The sequence below is a fragment of the Podarcis raffonei genome, chromosome 11 (genome assembly GCF_027172205.1).
Source record: "Podarcis raffonei isolate rPodRaf1 chromosome 11, rPodRaf1.pri, whole genome shotgun sequence".
NCBI lineage: Eukaryota > Metazoa > Chordata > Lepidosauria > Squamata > Lacertidae > Podarcis > Podarcis raffonei.
Genome location: NC_070612.1, coordinates 28,250,928 through 28,271,131, shown reverse-complemented (window position 1 = coordinate 28,271,131; position 20,204 = coordinate 28,250,928). Strand labels below are relative to the sequence as shown.

The 20,204-nt window shown below is 40.5% G+C and overlaps 1 protein-coding gene across 6 annotated transcripts in view; it reads right to left on the bottom strand.

Annotated features, from left to right (window-relative positions):
- LHFPL2 (LHFPL tetraspan subfamily member 2) overlaps window positions 1-20,204 on the bottom strand; it is a 121,432-nt gene that overhangs the window by 9,301 nt on the left and 91,927 nt on the right. For all 6 annotated transcript variants that reach the window (XM_053409160.1, XM_053409159.1, XM_053409158.1 and 3 more), the window contains one exon: window positions 5,529-6,305. In XM_053409160.1, coding sequence (XP_053265135.1) covers window positions 5,529-5,958 — 430 coding nt within the window. In that variant the 5' untranslated portion in view covers window positions 5,959-6,305. The remainder of the gene's footprint in view (window positions 1-5,528; window positions 6,306-20,204) is intronic.

Sequence of the window (20,204 nt, the reverse complement as noted above, 5' to 3'; positions counted from 1 at the left end):
AAGTTCAGCTCCCTGAATTAATACTTATAAAAGACAAACTAGCCAAAGAAAATGACAAAACGTGTTGGAAGGATCTGAAACTAAAAACCGCAAGGACTGGTTGGCAACACCAGGGTTTTTCCAGACTCTTTCCTAATTCAGTTGCACTTTACAGAAACTGTACTGAAATTGGGTTCTTGGTTTCACCAACCCGAAAAACACCCACATACAGTGAGTCATGGGCAGCACAAAAATCATATGATTAGTCTGTTATTCTTTCCTTTGCATGTATACTAGCGATTTTCAAATAGTTATCAGGTCTATCAAAAAGGATATCAATAATGCTTTGCTGCAAAGAGCTTATTCACATCTATCTCCTATCTTTTGCTAGCAGATTTTTGACAGAAAAGACCTTTATCCTCTTTTCTCATTCAAATATTTTAAAAAAGGTTAATACTGCAATCCACTGATGATTTATAGTGCAATCCTAGGAAAAATCACAAGTATGCCCCATTTAGTTCAATGATACTTATTTCCAGGCACATGCATATAGGATTGCATGTTTAACTGAAGCTAAACGTTATTGAAATCAATGGTATTTTCTTGTGAGTAAATGTAGTCAGGATTGTAATGTTAACCCACAGATGAAGACAAGGAAAGAAGAGAAGACACTTCACAAATTTTGGCGTACATTGTCTTCATGACCATCACCATCAGACTAAAAATGAAAATCACATGCAAAGTGTGTTGCCAAAAGGTTAGGGCAGCTGCTACTTTTCCCGTAAATTTTAGTTGCAGTCCTGTTGGCTGATCCTATGTTGTGCAGCATTTTCCTAAAACCATTCCAAAACTAAACTCAAGAAACATTCCAATTTGTCTTGCTGAGTGTTCCTCCATTACTGTTCTACTACAGTGTATTAGCTAGGACAAGCCGTCCACGCAGGTGCCTGAGTAGGGCTGGTTAGAAAAGTTTTCTAGCCTGCCTCTTTTGGAAACTGTTAGGATTGCGTTGAGTCTCAGTCCTAATCTGACTCCTCTTTCAGATGACTTGCCAAGAACGTGGAGGAGGCTGATGCATCACCAACTTGGCTAGAAAAACAATTTGGGAAGAAAGCCCTGCGACAGAGGAAGCATGACGAGGAATTGATTGAGCAACAACAAGAAGCAGCAATATTATGGCCTCCTCTCAGGAGCTGTCTGCCAGCTTTCATCAGCTCAGGCCCTTCATCTCCTGCTACATATAAAGCATGTTCATTATGTATCTCACAGGGAGACTGAAGTGCATATCATACAATGACACTACACAGACTACTGCTCAGCCTGGAGTCTAAGCAAGCCCAGAGGCACAGGAGGTTCTAAGCTGCCCACTTTGCTAGGCAAAACCTCAATCTGTAACGGAATTAAAATAGTTACTGTTAATGTACTATCCTGTACTATTTGAAATCGGCTCTACCATATTTCAGTGCCTGATTGGCACATATACTTAGCATGAGCACACTTTTCCTCTTAGGCTCATCTCCCATCCTCCTGCCCCCACCAAGTCTTTTCCCGAACTTTAACTTTCAGCAGTCATGCTGGAATGCAGCCATCTGAATACAGGAACTCATGTACCATGCTGTTCAAAGTGCAAATGTACTTGAGACAGTGTCAGGATTTCCACTATAAACCAAACAGCATTTTCCCAGAAATGGAGAAGGGCTGGCACTAATGGCTAAAATAAAATAATAATAAAAAACCCACCCAAAACAAACCTAAGTGGAAACTTAGCACAAAAAATGCACTTGAAATATTTCGGAAAATATTTGGAGAGTAGTTTTAATATAAGCATGGAAACAACCTTTTTTAAAAAAAAAACCAACAACAACCCCATGTTATTATTTAATATGTATTTAGTTCTTTCAATATATGTAGCACCTTCCAGAGTTTTATAGGCAAAAAATATTAAGCTTTGTGCCCCCAAGGAACTTACAGTCTAATATAATATAGAGAGAAATGGAGGCAGGAAAAAGAGAGCCAAGGGTAGCAAGGGATGAATGTGGGCAAATGCATTTAGTGTGCCTCTGAATCCCAGTCCCTAAACACCCAACGGGATACTACAGACTACTGATATTTACAGGCAGAAAAGAGGAAGCTATTATTACAATCAATCCACTTAAAATTAATTCCCTGTTAGTATTTTAGGAACAAAATTGCTCAAACTCAGGTTTTTCAAGTAATTCACAGCCTTTTAAAAATAGCTCCAGCACTCGCAAAAGATGCACAAATGACCGCCTGTCCAGCCCCTTTTGTTTGTCAAGCAGCAGTTACTGATCTAATGATATGGTTGTGTTGGTCTATGGCCCTTTGAAGCTGATGACTTATTCTTTCCTTAACAGTATGGCTTCTAAATGTTTACAAAATGAAGATTGCTGCTTCCCCACTTTAAGAACAGAAAGGAACTGTGAGCACTGGAGGATAACAGGAATCCCAAAAGGAACCTTTTAATCAGAAGACAGATTATTTGCAGACAGACTAAAAAGCTCCTTGGCCTAAGATGTGTGTGGGCTCACTGTGACTTGGCAGCCCTACATGCTCATGCAGATGAAGGTCTTGGACTAAATCCGTAGAAGGACATTCTGTAATCTTCATTTTACGCACCATTTAAGTCACAGCCCACAAAACTGGTCAGAAATTCAACAACTTGTGTAGAGTTTTCTTCTTCCCACAAATTCCAGGAAAAAGATTAAATATTAATCATCGTAATTTCTTTGAGATTTTAAAGATAACCTGGGCAGTAATCCTTACTAGGTAATTATCACTGGACTTAATCTTCTTCTTCTTTGGCGATCACTTGTAGCTGAGTAAGATTGTCTTCCATGAAAACAGTCTTAACAGTGAGCCTTAAGTGACTGCAGAGGCCAATTTTGCATGCACACATCCTTCCACAGTGGGGACATAGGTTTCCGGGCAGGAGCTGATCACAGTGAGGGTTTGCCAAGCGTGCCTTCCTCTTAGCTCGTTTCTCCCTTTTGTCTTCAAAACCCATGACACCTTTGGTAAAGGCTGTTCTCCAATTGGAGCGCCTGCAGGCCAGTGTTTCCCAGTTGTCAGTGTTCATACTACATTTTTAAAGATTTGCCTTGAGAACACCTTTAAACCTCTTTTATTGTCAACCAGTATTTCACCTTCCATTCTTAAGTTGGGAATAGAGTAGTTGCTTTGGAAGACAATAATCAGACACCCGAACAACATGACCAGTCCAATGAAGTTGATGTTGAAGAATCATTGCTTTGACACAGGTGATCTTTTCTTCTTCCAGTACACTCACATTAGTTTGTCTGTCTTCCCAAGTGATGTGTAATTCGTTGATGGAATCTTTTGAGGAGTTGGATATGGTGTTTATAAGTGGTCTTTGTTTTGCAAGAGTACAGTAAAGTTGGTTGTAAACGAACATTTGGGTTTCCCTGTGAATGTCCCAGTCTTCAAACACTTGGCACTACAATCGGGAGAAAGCTGTGCTCGCAGAGCTCAGGCGATGCTGGATTTCGGCATCAATGTTGGCCCTTGTGGAAAGATAACTGCCCAGGTAGGAAAAGTCATCGACATTTTCCAACATTACACTGTTAAGTTGGATTTGTGGCACTGCAGAGGGGTTTTTTGTGCTTGTTGGTCCAGCACTTTGGTTTTTGTTTTTGTTTGGATATTGAGCTATGCTATATCCCACACCACCATACCCCCTGTGCAAAGGAATTGTCCCTTCTTTCCTCTTCCCCGTTACTCACTCTCAAAATCTGTTCCAGAGGTTTAGGGGGCCTTCTGGAGCAGATTTTGGGGGTGCATTGGGTGCAAAGAGGAAAGTGAAGTCTTGATGTGTGAGAACTCTGCATACAGCATTGGATTTCTGAGTAAATATGTATAAGTTTGCCCTGTTAATCAAGAATATTCTAAATGATTTAAAGTGCTTGTGCTTTGACAGCTGTTGGAAATGTAAGGTGATAAGAAAAAGAGTACCATCTGTGTCCCAAGTACACATAAAAAAAACCAAGCAAAACCAGGTCTACTTCTGCAAAATATTTGCACTTGACAGAAACAACTCTGAAAAATAAAACTTCATGGATGTATTTAAGCTAGGCTTCAATCCAGCTCTGAGGGAATATTTTAATAGTCCTATCTGTTTACAGCCAAGCTGGCAGACTATTTGAACCATTTGCTTAAGCACTTTGCAAGAGCAAGAATTAAGAAACTTGTGCATCGTGACTGTCACACGTCATCAGCAGAACACTGTCAACATTCCAGGTGCAAAAGCACTGCCATGACAAAGCATCAGTGAACTCAGTAAAGAGTCATCTCGAGATTACTAATTCTGTAGCCACAACATAATTTACAAGGAACTAAATTTTTAAAAATTGGTTGCTTTCCATCTATGGATGATATTCACATTAGTTGTAGTTTTGTTTGTTTGTTGTTTCAGAACGAAAGTACAACCAAAAGGGTTCAGATACAGAAGTGGTTCATTCTCTGATTTATAATGGTTTGTGGCTGACCCACCATTTTCTTCTCTGGTTTGTTTAGGATTATCTTAAGAGAAAAAGGATGGTGGTGAGGAAAGATATGAATTGCTGGTTCATACATAATCTAATTAAGAGCTCTTCAAAGAAAAGGTAGTGTTTATAAATGCAATAAATAGAAAATAACAACCTTCCCCGTACCCTCCCTCCCCTCACACCTTATGATTCCTTTCCTTGCTTCCTGGTTTGAGACAAATCAGTTTGCCATTTTGTGCTAGTCACACAGCTAAGGACTGGAATCAAAGATGAAATGGTGGTTTCTAGAACTATGAGTAGTATAACTTCAGCTTCAGCCCTGTATAACTGAAGGAGCGTCTCCACCCCATCGTTCAGCCCAGACACTGAGGGCCACCTCTAAGGGCCTTCTGGTGGTTCCCTCAATGTACAACCAGGCAGAAGGCATTTTCGGCAGTCACACTCACCCTGTTGAACAACCTACCATCAAATGTCAAAGAGTTAAACAACTATATAACTTTTTGTAGACATCTGAAGGCAGCCCTGTTTCAGGAAGCTTTTAATGCTTGATGTGATTTTTTTTTATATTTCCCTCTGTATTCTTGTTGGAAGCTGCCCAGAGTGGCTGGGGCAACCCAGTCAGATAGGTGAAGTATGAAACATATTATTATTATTATGACAAATCATATTTGCTGATTCAAAGTATGTGTCACGTTAAGGAGGAGGGTCTGAGGGTATCTAAACAGCTTCTCACAGTGCAGAAAAGATATTGGTACTTTAAAGTAAACTGCAACATAGTCATTCTTCTGAGAAATATCCAGAACACCTGCTAGCTATAAAGGAAACTTTAGCTAGTGTCTTAAGTTTTACTCTGACCATATTCCTGAATTATAACATGGGCTTGTTAAATGCAGTCTTCTGGAGACTTAAACTACTTGAACAGGTCTTTACATTTAGCAGAAAGAAAATCTTGTTGAGAATGCATCCTTATCCACATACCACAAACATATCCAATATGTTTCACTTTTTGCCTTTTCATACACTTACCTGCAATCCCTTGTAGCAGCCCACAGACATTAAAAATACTTTTCTTCATAATGCTCTGTACACACATGGTGAAAACAGATACAAATGCGACAGCACTGAGTATCATGATCCCAGCAGCAAGGAAAATAGCTGTCGCCTGCCAGAATCCACTGGCAATCTCATTGAAGTTTTCAGCATAAGGGCCACAAAGCGTGTCGGGCATCGATGATTTCATGTGTGAGAGTCTGATGCAACGTCCGTAGATCCCTAAGGTTGGACGAAACGGCTCCAGCGATCCTCCCATCCCATTGTCCATGCCCTCAGAATTCCCAGGTTTTGCCTTGCCAATCAGCCAATCAGCACTCATGAAGGCTATGAGCTCTGCAAATGCCACAACAATACTCAGGAGCGTCCACAGCATTGAGCGGCAAGTGACAATGACATGACACATATTGCTGTCCAAGTGCTTGCAGCCAAAGCAGTTCAGAGCCTGAAATTCAAGATAAAAAGGGATAAGTATATATGAATGGAAATTAATGGGGGGTGGGTATGATCCTGTTTCCGCTCAGCTCTTCTCCAGTAGCAGAAATGGGAGGTATTCTCAGCAGAAGTTAGATAAGCAACATTTTGCAGGCAGTCCATTCATTGATTCTGAAGGTTTAGTTTCTCTTTCCTCCTCTTCCGTTGCAGAGCACTGAAGTATGTGTGTCTGTGTTAATAATATTCATACTGGCACATGACGTTACAATAGTGTGTGGGAGGCTCCAGAGAACAGCCTACTGGTTTGACATCACATACCTAAAAGAGAGAAAAGAAGAAGGGTGGGGGGGGGAGAGAATGTTAGCCCTGAAGGGAGAAAAAAATGTTTTAACTATACCCCCATGGTTTTTCTGAACAATCCAAGTTTTTAAGCAAAGATCTAAATCAAAATCTAATAGTTTTAACATGGGCTTGTCAAATGCAGTCTGCTGGAGGCTTTCCCAGTTTTTAACCTCAGCAGGGTTATTAATCTCCTGAGGCAGCGCCTGTACTTACAGTATCAGTTCCACACCATCCGATTTACCAGTTGTTTGTCAAAAGCTTTACAAGTTTCACAGAAACTCCCAAGCACACCCATCCATTCAAACTCCTCCTTGGAAATTACACGCCAGTGGTAGCTGTCCAGGTTAAGGAAGATTGAACGAAAATAAAAAGACTGAATTGCCTCGTCTATGAACACAAAGGCACAGTTCAATCAGAAGGTTTTTCTGTGGCTTTAACAGAGTATTTTATTTAGGCTTGACAAATTCTAGGGTGGCTTACGATCAATATTTAAAGACAAAAATAGAAACTGTAAAAAAATAAAAATCAACAGAGAGCACCAGAGAAAATAAACTTGATCTAATAGTGCAGAAGCTGGGGTGAATGAAAATATCTTCCTCTGGCACTGGAAGGATGAGAGTTTGTGCCAGGGAAGCCTCCCTGGGGAAAGCATTCCACAGACTGGGTGGCTAGAGCTGAAGAGTCCCCTTTCGCCACCATTGATCTGACCTTTGAAGGTGGGACCAGTGGCATAGCGTGGGGGGTGCAGGGGGGGCCAGCCGCACCGGGCGCAACATCGGGGGGGCGCGCTCGCACTCGAGTGCTAAAATCCACGGGTTAGGGGGCGCAAATTACTTGCCTTGCCCCGGGTGCTGACAACCCACGCTACGCCACTGGGTGGGACAACCTATAGGATGCAGGTTCTCAAACTGTGGTCCATGAACCAACAGTGGTCCATAACCATCATTCAGGTAGTTCATGGCATGTCTGAGAATACAAATTGCAACACAATAAAAATATAAGAAATAAAAGAAGCAATCAAAAATCATACAGCATCCAGTGCATTGCAATTGCTACAAGAGGCAGGAAAATCATTAAGTGGATCATCAATAATTTCCAAGTGGTCCATGGGGGGAAACATTTGGGAACCATTGTTATAGAAGGACCTTGAAAGTTTTATCTTATCATCTGGACAGCTTCGTGTGGTAGAGTAGCACATAACATAACAATGGACGTAGAGGGAATAGTTAATTTTGTCTGCACTACAGAATAAAGCCTGGTGCACTTGAGCAAACCAGAAGGCAGAAGATGCATTTCTGCCACTGAAGTTACTAAGTATGTTTAGGCCCTGTAAATTACCTGAATTGGAGACCACCTGAGACCACTCTGAACTCCTTGAGCAAGAGAGGGGAGAAGTGTAATTTAAGTAAGTAAGCTGTAGTTGCTCTTTAAGCAGAAACCATGCAAGGGGATTTCATCACAACAAATCATTCAGAGGTTTGCCACAAGGATCTAGTAAAATTGTGTGTACCATCCACCACCAAATACTAAAAAGGCGGCATGCTCTACATCAGTTTTCCCTAATCTGTGGCCCTCTATATGTTGTCAAACTACAACTCTTATTATTTCTGAACATTGGCGATGGTGGCTGGGGCTGATGGAAGCTGTAGACCAATAAAATCTGGAGAGTGCAACGTTGGGGAAGGCTGATCTTATATGACTTGGTGGATGGATGTTCTTAGCCTATGTAGAGAGAAACCAAAAAAGGTTGGTTTAATATAGGCACCAGTTAATTTTATAACAGATGACGGAAAGTGAAGCTTCATTAGGGAGATGATTGGTGTTTTTTCTTAATTCTAAAAGGGAATTAAATGTCCCAACCTCTGGTACACTCAAAGAGAGTAAGCAAAGAGCTAATTCAGTTCACAACTTGACTTCTGGCAGAAATTAAAGGACAAGCAGTGTTATCGTCAGGCAGACTGATGGGCATGTGGTGCAAACACACCCTCTGTAAATAGCAAAAGCTGGGAGATAACGTATCAGCTGCCAAAACAGCAAATTCTCTCAGCATGCCCCATTTCAATAACACACCGGAAGGAAGGAACTGTTATAATAGTTATAACACTGCCCGTGCTATAAAAAGGAGGTGAAGAGTTTAACTCTTGCTCAGGAAGCAAAGCAATTAATATTTTCAACATGGATTGGAATAAGTTGTTAGTTTGGAAGAGAAACACACAGCTACTGAACTTGGTTTGGTATAAGAAGAATAACCTGAACAGTTTCTGCAGAGAAATTGTTCACAGGAAAAAGCAAGGTTCATACTGACTTTGCAAGGTGTGGATGTCATCGGAATGCCGAAAGGAAAAGTAATAAAAGCATGAATCATCTATTATGAGCAGCACAAGGATAACAAAGTTCAAAGCTTCCAGATATGGTTCAGCTCCCATCTAGTGTGGAAAAAACAGGGTGCACAAGCCAAAACCATGCAGAGGCTGGATGCACGGAACTGCCAGCACCGCATTGAGCCCCAGGAGCAGAATGCACACGCAATATTCCCTACCCCTATGCCACAATCATGTGAGATGAAATCCTCAGGTGGTGCCAAGGAAAAAATTGATCCCCCTGCATTTTCCAGTTATGCGTCTAGCAGCGTATGCTAAAGCCATCATTTCTACTCAGGTCATTCTTGCTGTGACAGCACACAGATCTGGCTAAGGGATGGTGGAATCTTGGCAGCTCTGATTTCTCTCATTATCTCATTTTTCCTGTTAAATTTGGTTTGCCCTATTTCTGTATCAAGTATGCAATTTTTTTTAAGAAAGAAAAGAAACAAAAGGTCTCCTAATATACTAACTTTTGTAACCTTCTGCACACCATTTTCCCCAACGTAATGCATTTTTATGCATTATGTTCACTAGTATGCACATTTTAATATGCATTTTTAGTTGAAAACTTGCATCCCAAAATTTGAATTGCAAATTTCATAGACAGCTGAGTTTCATTTTATGCACTGGAAATGTGAATTAGGTAGATTTGCATTAAAATGAGAATAGACACCATTCTTATCTACCATTCCTAGCCTGGCTGCAGGCAAGTGGGTTCAACAGACAGGCTGTAGCTGGTGGAGTCATGCAGAGGCAAAGCACAAGGAAATATTTCCTACTGGGTCATACACTCATTCAAAGTAGATGGTAATATTAGTTCCTTATCTGTACCCTTAAGTGCAGGGTTTTTGTTCTTATTAAAGCACAAATCTTCAGTGCAGGGGGAATCTGGGTTGAGACCATGGGTGGTGGGGAGGAGATTTCAAAACTCTGGAGCTAATGGGTCTCTGATCCAAATTAGGACCATAACAGGAAATAAAGCGTTAAAACCTCTAGGGGAAGACAGCCTTCCCCAATCTTGTGCCCTCTAAATATTTCAGTCCTAAACTCCCATCATCCCTGAGCCTTGACCATGCTGAGTGGGGCTAATTGTGAGCTGTGGTACAAATTATATACAGGGAACCAAGGAAGGGAAGGCTGGTCTAAGGGTTGACAGAAACGACCATCCGGGCAGCCATGTGGTCCCCTGGATTTATATCCTAATCTATATCAAATACCATCTATTGCATTACAAACACAGACGAGACTTTTCAAAAGAAGACTGGATTGTATCCAGCTAAGGCATGACATGATGCTATATTCCCTGCAAATTGATTCCTCGTTTCCTCTTACACAGCATTACTAACAGTAGCATTTGTATCAATGCAGTCAACATTAGCACAGTGATGATCAGTATCAATAGGGAAATTATTATTGTCATCCTTATTATCAGTGCAACTGCATGCATGCTTATTTAGAAGCAAGTCCCAATCAGTTCAATGGAACTTTCAATATATCATCTGTTAGCCTTATGTTGTGGTGAAAGCTAGCTAATTAGCTTGGCTGTTTCAACCAGTTTATAATCCACGGCAGAGCTTCTTATTTTCCAAAATGTCCTTTTTATGAGTGTCATAATCCATGGAGAATAAAGGAGTATACTTTCCCTTTCAGGCAAAATCCTGTCCTGAATAAAATCCCAGTGTTGTCTAGATTTATTACATTTCATGAATACTAGGGGCAGTCATTCCACAAAGAAAGTTGTTTTTCTATCTGAAAATGATAAAAGGCATTTAATTGGAGATGTGAGACAACTTTCCCCAGTTATCAATTTCATCAACAATCTAGAGTCTATGGGAGACATTCAGTAACAGCTAATTCAGAAATGGCAGCAACTGCATGAAATCATGAAAACCTAGGATTAACAATGTGTTGAATAGTTTATCCAACATAAATTGAATTATTCTCTATTATTCTTTGCACGGTTTCCTTTTAAAGGTTTTATAGCTGACAACAGTTCGCACTTACATTTCCACAGAGCAGAATGAGCACCAAATGTTTTGCTAAGAACAATAAAAGATTTCAGGAACTGCCTGATACTAGCAATTCTTTTCACTGTGATAGGCAGCCATTCTCAATGATAGCCAACGTGGTGCCCTCCTCATGCTGTTCAACCAAACTGCCATCAGTCCCAGCCAACATGGCCAGTGATCAAGGATGGTGGAAACTGTAGTCCAAAACATGGGATCAGAGATGGAGTAGGGAGGGGTCTCCTCCAACCCAGTCTACTTGGAGATGCTGAAGGACCTGAAACCTGTGGCCTATCACTGTGATAAATGCCCTCATCCCGATAATTTGTTTTCTCTCTCTCCCCAGGACACAAGAGTGGAAATCACATAAAACTGTGACTACTCCTATGCGCATTAACACTCTTAAGTGTTCACAATGAAGGCACACAAAAGGCATTTCTTTTGCCACAGTAACCTCAAGATTTTCTAGCCCTTATGACTGCAGTGTAGACTTCAAAGTCTGTGGGTGACAACTGGTGAAATTTCAAACACAGGCAAAGGGGAACCAATAAGTTTCCCTGAGATTAGGGACATGCATTTAGTGTTTCCCACACCCCATGAGAAGCAGTATGTATGTATGTATGTATGTATGTATGTATGTATTTAAAGGAACAAAATATAAGCAAACATATGCACTTTCCCCTTAATTTACACACACAGAATTTTTGTTCATTTTAGTGCAAAGTACACATACTTCTGAATATTAGAGCTTCTGAGCTTCTGGAGGAGCTTTCTTGCCCTGTGTTTTGCATCACAAAACATGATATATAACTGCAAAAACAAACAAGCAAAACCAAACACTGATATAAAGGCTGAATTCCAAGTTTTGGATTGACATAGTTGGAACAGGAATTACCTTCAGATTAGACTGGTTGCTAATCCTGGAGGTCCCACCACGACACTCTTTTACTGTAGGGCCTACAGTGTTCGTACAGATTGTCTGCTTAAGCCATCCGTGTTTGTTTTACTCAAGTTCCCTGCTTGGCAGAAGATCCAGTCATCCTTCCTCCTCTCCATTTAGAGCACATGGTAATTAGAAGGATGTAGTAGGCTAATCTCCTTAAGGTTATTTGGGATATGAAGAATCTGGCCTCTATTGCAAGGGGGAAAGGGATAACTAGAAGGCTTTCATCCCATTCTAGAAGCACAAATTCTACGATTCTATTTTCTATTGAAAGAAAGCACGAGCCTGAATGTGTATCACAAGTCCCCTAAACTTTGCAGTCTCCCCTGTTTTATTAACTAATAAATCATCTTGAGAAAAGTGCCTTTTGGCTCAACTAAAATAAACAGCTGAAGTGAGGGCCACACAGGCAGCTGAAATGGGACCTTTTTTAAAAAAGAGAGAGAGAGAGAGGAAAGAAAGCAGCAGCTGCAGGCACAGCAAGTCCTTTTCTTCTCATGCTCAATTCAGTCTGCAATGAAATCATGCAGAGGGGTTTGTATATCTTTTGTTTACCAAACACAAGGTTAACATCTTGATGTCTAAAATGAGGAAGGGCTGCTAGAGCCTTGGCACTGGTTCCATGAGCTGTTATTCATTAGTGGATCTACCACATTCTGAGAATGCTTTGAGCGATGAATAACAGAGGTAGTGGCTATTTAGATGCTGATGGTTTAAAATTATTGCCATTTAAAGACACACATACGAACTCAAGTTGGTTGTGCTCATGAAAAAAATAGAAGGCTTCCAGCCAAACTTAGTACAACTTGGCTAAGCTCTCATTTCCATTACGCCTCCTACTGAGATGTTCCTATAGCTTATTCTATGCAGAGGAAGAGCAAACAAGATAATGGATACTAGTGCATTTGGCTGTAACTGCTGCTATTTCCTGTCTCATTGAACATGCTTCAAATGTATTTTCCATACATGCTTTAAAAAAGCAGATACGAGTATTAATCAAAATTCTGACATCTCAGTCTTTTCAGAATAGATCAACTCTTGTTTTACCAGCATTCTCTCTCTGGTCTCCACTGCAGATCTCAGTATTCCACTGAATGCAGGAGAGGATAAGAAGCAGGTAAATGATACCTTTTGCTGATAACTACACTTATAAATAGGCCCCTAATTTTAACTGAACAAGTCCTATTTAAGAGTAGACCCATGAAACTGATAGGCATTACTTAGGCCCATTTATTTCAATGGGTCTACTCTGAATAGCACTAGCATTGACTACAACCTGGAGACTAGAACAGTCAGTAATACTGACCCTACTCACTCCTACACAGGATGAGGCCCAGGCAAAGGGCTCTTTAACACCTTCCTACTGTGTGGGGGCAGTAAAAAGATTTTGGCAAAGATTTTGCCTTACAATGCATGTCAGGCTGCAATCCTATACCCACGTACCTAGGAGTAAACTCCCATTGGACTCAAACTGCTGATTAGACATGTATAGGATTACATGGTTAATCACTTCTCCAGGCACAGGGATCTTTTAAGTCCTTTACCTCACCACCACTACCAAGTAGCTACAGGGTTTCTTTAAGAATCCTCCCCTTGTGTACCTCAGCTGCTTCATGCCTTCGTTTGCATACAGCAGCGAGCATCTGAAGCGCATAAAATGCAGAAATCTGCCAGAATCTCTGCTGATGCTGAACTGCGGAGAGAACACAAGTGAGCCTTAGCCTGTGCTTCAGGTTACATGGGAGCTGATGTATTATCCCTAGAACCAGTGCCTATGCAGGGGCAAGAAATAGGAAATCCCTGGGGATGGATCCATGGGTCACCTATCCCTTAGTATGCCATGTGGTTCACCTGAAGGAGCGTCTCCACCCCCATCGCTCAACCCAGACACTGAGGTCCTCCTCCGAGGGTCTTCTGGTGGTTCTCTTACTGTGAGAAGTGAAGTTACAAGGAAGCAGGCAGAGGGCCTTCTCAGTAGTGGCGCCCTCCCTGTGGAATGCCCTCCCTTCAGATGTCAAGGAGATAAAGAACTACACAACTTTTAGAAGACATCTGAATGTAGCCCAGCATCAGAAAGTTTTTAATGTTTGATGTTTTATTATGTTTCGATATATGCTGTAAGTCGTTCAGAGTAGCTGGGGGAACGCAGCCAGATGGGTGGGGTATTATTATTATTATTATTTATTAAACTGGGTGGACAAGCAGATACCTGACCAAGCATTACTACACCTCTGCTTCCCTGGATTTCCAAATGGTTGTGAAGCATAAGGCAACAATTACATGCATAAAACTAGTATAGATGATAGATAGATAGATGATAGATAGATAGATAGATAGATAGATGATAGATATAGATAGATAGATAGATAGATAGATATAGATTAGATAGATGATAGATAGATAGATAGATGATAGATAGATATAGATAGATAGATAGATAGATATAGATAGATAGATATAGATTAGATAGATGATAGATAGATAGATAGATGATAGATAGATAGATATAGATAGATAGATAGATAGATAGATAGATAGATAGATAGACAGAGATTTCTAATGCTAGAAAGGAAATATGCCACCCTGCTCTATGTGTAACATGAAAAGTGAAGTGAGAAACAACATGAAATGTACATATACATCAACTAGACTAGTGTTTGGGTCTCTGACTGTTTTTTTTACTACAATTCCCATCATCCCCAGCCACTGGTCCTGCTAGCTAGGGATGATGAGAGTTGTAACTCCAAAACAGCTGGAGACCCAAGCTTGGGGAGCACTGAACTAGACAATGGGCTGCAGCTCCAGGTTAGAGCATCTGCTTTGCATGTGGAAGGTCCCCAGTTCAGTCCTAGGCATCTTCAGGTAGCGCTGCCTGAAATCCTCAAGTGTTATAGCCAGTCAATGTAGACAATAATGAGCCAGGTGGACCAATGGTCTGACCCAGTATATGGCAACTTCCTATGTTCCTAATACACTAAGGTTGTGATTCATTGCTGTACAATCTCATGTCAGCAAAACCTGACATTTTGTCCTTCAGTGGTAAAGAGGTCATACTTATAATGTTTTTCAACATCATCGAAGCTCCAATTTCCCGGATTATGGGTTTGTTCCAATTACTCTTTGTTATTGCATTTCAAATTCCTTAGGCCCGTGGCCATAGCATTGTGTTTTGAAAACTTACTGAAGATTTGCTGTACTTGCAAAACATATTAAATCTTCTATATGGGAAAAGGAATGTAGACAGCATGGTATTTCTTGGTATCTCAAAAGAAAGGTGCAAGTCCCTGGGGGGTACGGAGAGCTGTTACCCAGAGCAACATTGGCCACAAATACTGGCGTAACGTAACTGCTCAAGAATGTATCATTGGGAGGGAAATGAGGAGTTTTCACTCTTTTGTACCAGATGAAATCATTCTAGATGAAATCATTCAAAGTCCTGGAGTCCCAAATGAAACCCCCTTTCTTGTATGCATACAATAACATCATCCTCCCAACCAGAGCCAAATGCTCATTCTCCTGTAATTAGGACAACCTTGGAATGCTCTTCTCCTGCTCTAAATCTGGACTTCTAAAACTGAACTTTTTTAAAAAAGGGAAAAAAGATGACCAACTGCTGTGTGGATCATTAATGCTTTATTTGTGCATTAACACAAACTGTTCCTGAATAAAGAACAGTTCAACATATTCTGAGAGTTCCCCTAAAGAACCCTATTCTACTGACCTCACAGGCTATGTCTTTAGATGGTAGGTGCTGAGGAAAATTGACAGGCAGATAAACAGTGGGCTGCATTATTATTATCACTTTATGCACAAGGGCAGATTTTAGATAGAGATAGGAAGCCAAAATGCATCTATGTGTCAGGAGGCCCATGCTGAATGTAAGACTGTAGATCTATTTCTGTGTTCAGTTGGTGCACCAGTTGCTGCAAGACAGGCACTGGCTACCACCATTTATGCACTGGATATTTCTAGATTAGATTACTGTAATATCCACTATGTGGGGTTGCCCTTGAAGACACTGGAAATTTCAGCATAACATGGGCATCTTACTGTTGCTGGGTATAGGTTGGTATCAACATATTAAAGGGCTCAATTATAAAGCCACTTAGATTATAGTTGATACAGAAAGGCAGGCAGAAATTTTAGTACAAACAAACAAAAATATAATGCCTACTTAGAAACAGTTTCATTGGTTGCTACTTTATTTCCAGGTCTGATCCAAGCTGCTCATTTTTACCTTTAAAATATTAAGTGGAATATGCTTTGAGAACATTTGGTTGAAAGGTGACCTATAAAAATTACAAGGAAGTTTACAAATAAGTAAATAAATAAAGTACTCCAATATGTGCTACAAATTGCCAAACTGGGATTGATCCAAAGCAAAGATATTCACTGCCTCTTGACTCTTTCAGCCATTCAAAACATCCAAACATTCCCTAACTCATACAAAATTTAAAAAGCAAAGAGTGAACTAGAAGAACCCAGAAACATAAAAGGCTCTTGTCGTTTACTTTCTTTACTTTTAAGTAACAGTGCCTGCCAATTATGTCAAGCCACCCCTAACAAGTGTTTAGCCTATTTCTAAAACTACCAGTGTTTGAAAACTTCCCTTAATATTTTCCTCCATCTATTTATGGGTGTGAAGTTCTTCCTGATATATGACTTAAATTTTCCTCCTCAGCTGCACAGATTGAAGAAATAAGCTAGAAATACACCCACGATGTAGTCACATGTAGACTTTGGCTTTATCCACCCAAGCAGATTTTGTACCAGCCGATGCTGAATTGAGATATGGTACATCAACTATGATATGACTTTTTCACAGTCTAACAAAATAAGACAATGCTTTCCTCTAACTGACCTGCGTTACAATCATTCTCAAAGCTTAAAGTAAATACATCTGGTGCCGAGAACTACTGTGATCCAGTTTTGAGATGTCTGAAAGTGACTTCTTACTTAACTCCAGCTAGTCAGTCAGGCATTTTGTAAGAGTTAACATCCCAGGGTCAATTGTATAGCTGACCCACATTTTGTTAAAAAGCACATGCTTTCAGGTACTACAAAAAAAAATCATAACACAAGGGTAATGATGGAGGAGAAATTTGGTTCAGTTAGAATTTTAATACCTAAATTGCACTTTCTGAAACAATAAGAAAACCAAAACACAGCTATCCTTTAATATTCAATGTTATCTGAATTTTGTGATGCAGATTTCCAACCAAATAATGTGTTCAAAAATTGTATACTGGGACAAAGTATGTATGAAAATGTATATATTAGTGAAAATATTACATAAAATGTTTTATATCAGCAAAAATTGCTTGCAAAAAATGTGTACATTGGGGAAATTTGCACTTAAACACTGATGAATTTTTATGAGGGATTTTCCCCCCAAATGAAACCCTCATATTAAAGTAGTACTGTGAAGAACTAAACTTAATACTTGGAAAAATGAGAAAATTTAATTTACAGACTTGTTTTTCTCTTGAAAAGGGTTTGATAGTAGACTTTCTCCATAAATCAACTTTGCATTGCTATTCTAAAATCTGTATTGCTTGGCCGGTCTGAGCACAAAACCCAGGAATTACCAAAACAAAAAAACTTCAGTACTATATCCCCTTACTAGACCATAAGTTCCACTGAACCCAATGGGACTTACTTCTGAGAAGACATGACTAGAATTGTGTTGTTAGTTGAGGAAGAACAATTTCCCACTGTGGCTCTATTATAGTGCTTCATTAGTACACATGGGTAAATATTTCTGCTTTCCTACAAACTACATCTGTGTGGGATAAATACACAACAGGATAGATAGATGATAGATAGATAGATAGATAGATAGATAGATAGATAGATAGATAGATGATAGATAGATAGATGATAGATAGATAGATAGATAGATAGATAGATAGATAGATAGATATTACGGTCGGAGACCAGCTTATAAAACACTCTTGGGGGTACAGTCACAGAAGGAAAACAAACAATTAAAACAATGTACAACAATAAGAATTGATGCTTTTGAATTATGGTGCTGGAGGAGACTCTTGAGTGTCCCATGGACTGCAAGAAGACCAAACCCCTCCATTCTTAAGGAAATCAGCCCTGAGTGCTCACTGGAAGGACAGATCCTGAAGCTGAGGCTCCAATACTTTGGCCACCTTATGAGAAGAGAAGACTCCCTGGAAAAGACCCTGATGCTGGGAAAGATGGAGGGCACAAGGAGAAGGGGATGACAGAGGACAAGATGGTTGGATAGTGTCTTCGAAGCTACCAGCATGAGTTTGACCAAACTGCGGGAGGCAGTGGAAGACAGAAGTGCCTGGCGTGCTCTGGTCCATGGGGTCACGAAGAGTCGGACACGACTAAACAACTAAACAACAACAACAACAACAAATTTAAAAACAATGTACAACAATAAACTACCGCAGGGAGCTGACCCAGAGTCACTCATAGAACCGAGTTTGGGGATTTTCTTAACAAACTAGTTTGAGCACAACAGTATGCATTTCATCCGGTCGGGTGGCGCTGTGGTCTAAACCACTGAGCCTAGGGCTTGCCGATTAGGTCTGCGGTTTGAATCCCCACGATGGGGTGAGCTCCCAATGTTTGGTCCCTGCTCCTGCCAACCTAGCAGTTCGAAAGCACGTCAAAGTGCAAGTAGATAAATTGGTACCGCTCCGGCAGGAAGGTAAACGGCATTTCCGTGCGCTGCTCTGGTCTTGCCAGAAGCGGCTTTGTCATGCTGGCCACATGACCCGGAAAAACTGTCTGCAGACAAATGCTGGCTCCCTCGGCCAGTATAGCGAGATGAGCACCGCAACCCCAGAGTCATTCGTGACTGGAATTAACTGTCAGAGGTCCTTTACCTTTACCTTTATCTATTTCATCTCATATGATGCTTCACATGCCTCTCTTTTGCTACTTGAATCTGTGCACAATTGGTCACAACTTTCTAATAAAATAGATGCACATGTAACAGTGACTTGCAGCATTGATAATTCCTTGCTTTGAAGGGGATACATAAGTTCTTTCTGCAGAACTAGATTTGTGTTGGGAATTTGAGTCACACGCGCCACTCTGCAGGCAACAAGTGTTGAACATGCATGATTGAACAGGCTTTTAATATACATACCCAACCAGAATTAAATGACTAATACTGGCAGGAATTTTATATTCCTTGGGATTTTCCAACTCCTTTATCTGCTGGCTCAAATTGGAGAAGCAGCATGTAGAAGGATATTAACATCACTCCTCACTCATGATTGCACTATGCTTGGTGAGATCCGTATTCTAAGTTCCACTCAGCCATAAAGGTAACCTTTGGTCATTCACTATCTCTCAACCTAATCTACATCACAGGATTGTTGTAAGAATAAAATGGAAGGGGCAGGGGAGAACCATGGATGCCACCTTGAGCTATGTGGAAGAAAGGCAGGATAAAAATGAAATAAATAATGCAGGTGGCATTTTAATTTTTCCACATGAACCATAAACAAACTGGTGCTAAACTGGCTACTGAACTTTTAGCAACCCAAACCAGTTGGAGCTGGACTTGACACAGCTGGGCAATTAGATTCCCTTATCACCACACATTACAAGCTACATGCTGTTCTCAGACTCCCATCTCCCACAATCACATTTCTGTATAGGAAATGTATACGTTCCGAAGCGCCCTGAGTAAAAGACCCAGCATCCTGACTAGGACTTGTGTGAATACAATCATTCTTTGTTGAATTTAAACCATTCACAAATGTCGCATTTTAGGTCAGTTACAAGAAAGATGTTGTGTCGGTATTTTGCGGACAGATCATGAGATATGAACTGCAGGAAATGAAACTTGCTTAACAGCCACTTGTGACAGACAGCATCTCAGTCGGGAACAATGTATGAGAAAGCAGCATGCAGAATAAATCACATGACTTACTGATTTATAGCTCATGCTTTACCAAGTGCTTTTATTTATTTTTAAGTTGATAGGCACCAACTCTTCAGGTTTTCTAACTCCATTCACATGCTTCAGTTTAGGTGTAGCATGTACAAATGTGTGAATGCCATAGTATGCATTGTGTAAATGTAATATGGTATGCATTGTTTATGCAGTCTATGAGGAGCTATTTTCACTAAAAGAACCCTGGCTCATTCCTCTGCTGCCTATTGTTTGTTTCTACATCAGCCACTTTTGCAGCTTTCCCCCAGCTGTTTCTTTCTCATTTGATTATTTTGCGCCCTTGTCTCTTCGCTCTTGCATTTCCTTCTCCCCTCAGCTCTGGCTCTGTCACAATCTCCACTATCACAGTTTCTGCACATGAGCCTCCAAGTGACTTTGGCTCAAGATTTGCTCTCCTACAGGTTTTGCTCACTGCGTTTGTGTTCCCTTCGTTTTCACTTGCTTATTTTTGGCTAAGTAAGTTTACTTTTCTCCCCATGTAATTTCTTATGCTTTTTCCTGTCATCTCTTCCCAACTTTTGCTTGGGAGTATTCTTGGACCCAGCATCACTCCAAGATACTCTGGTGCACCCAATGTGTCCTTATGCACGGCTTGGTAATATTCTGTTTAGA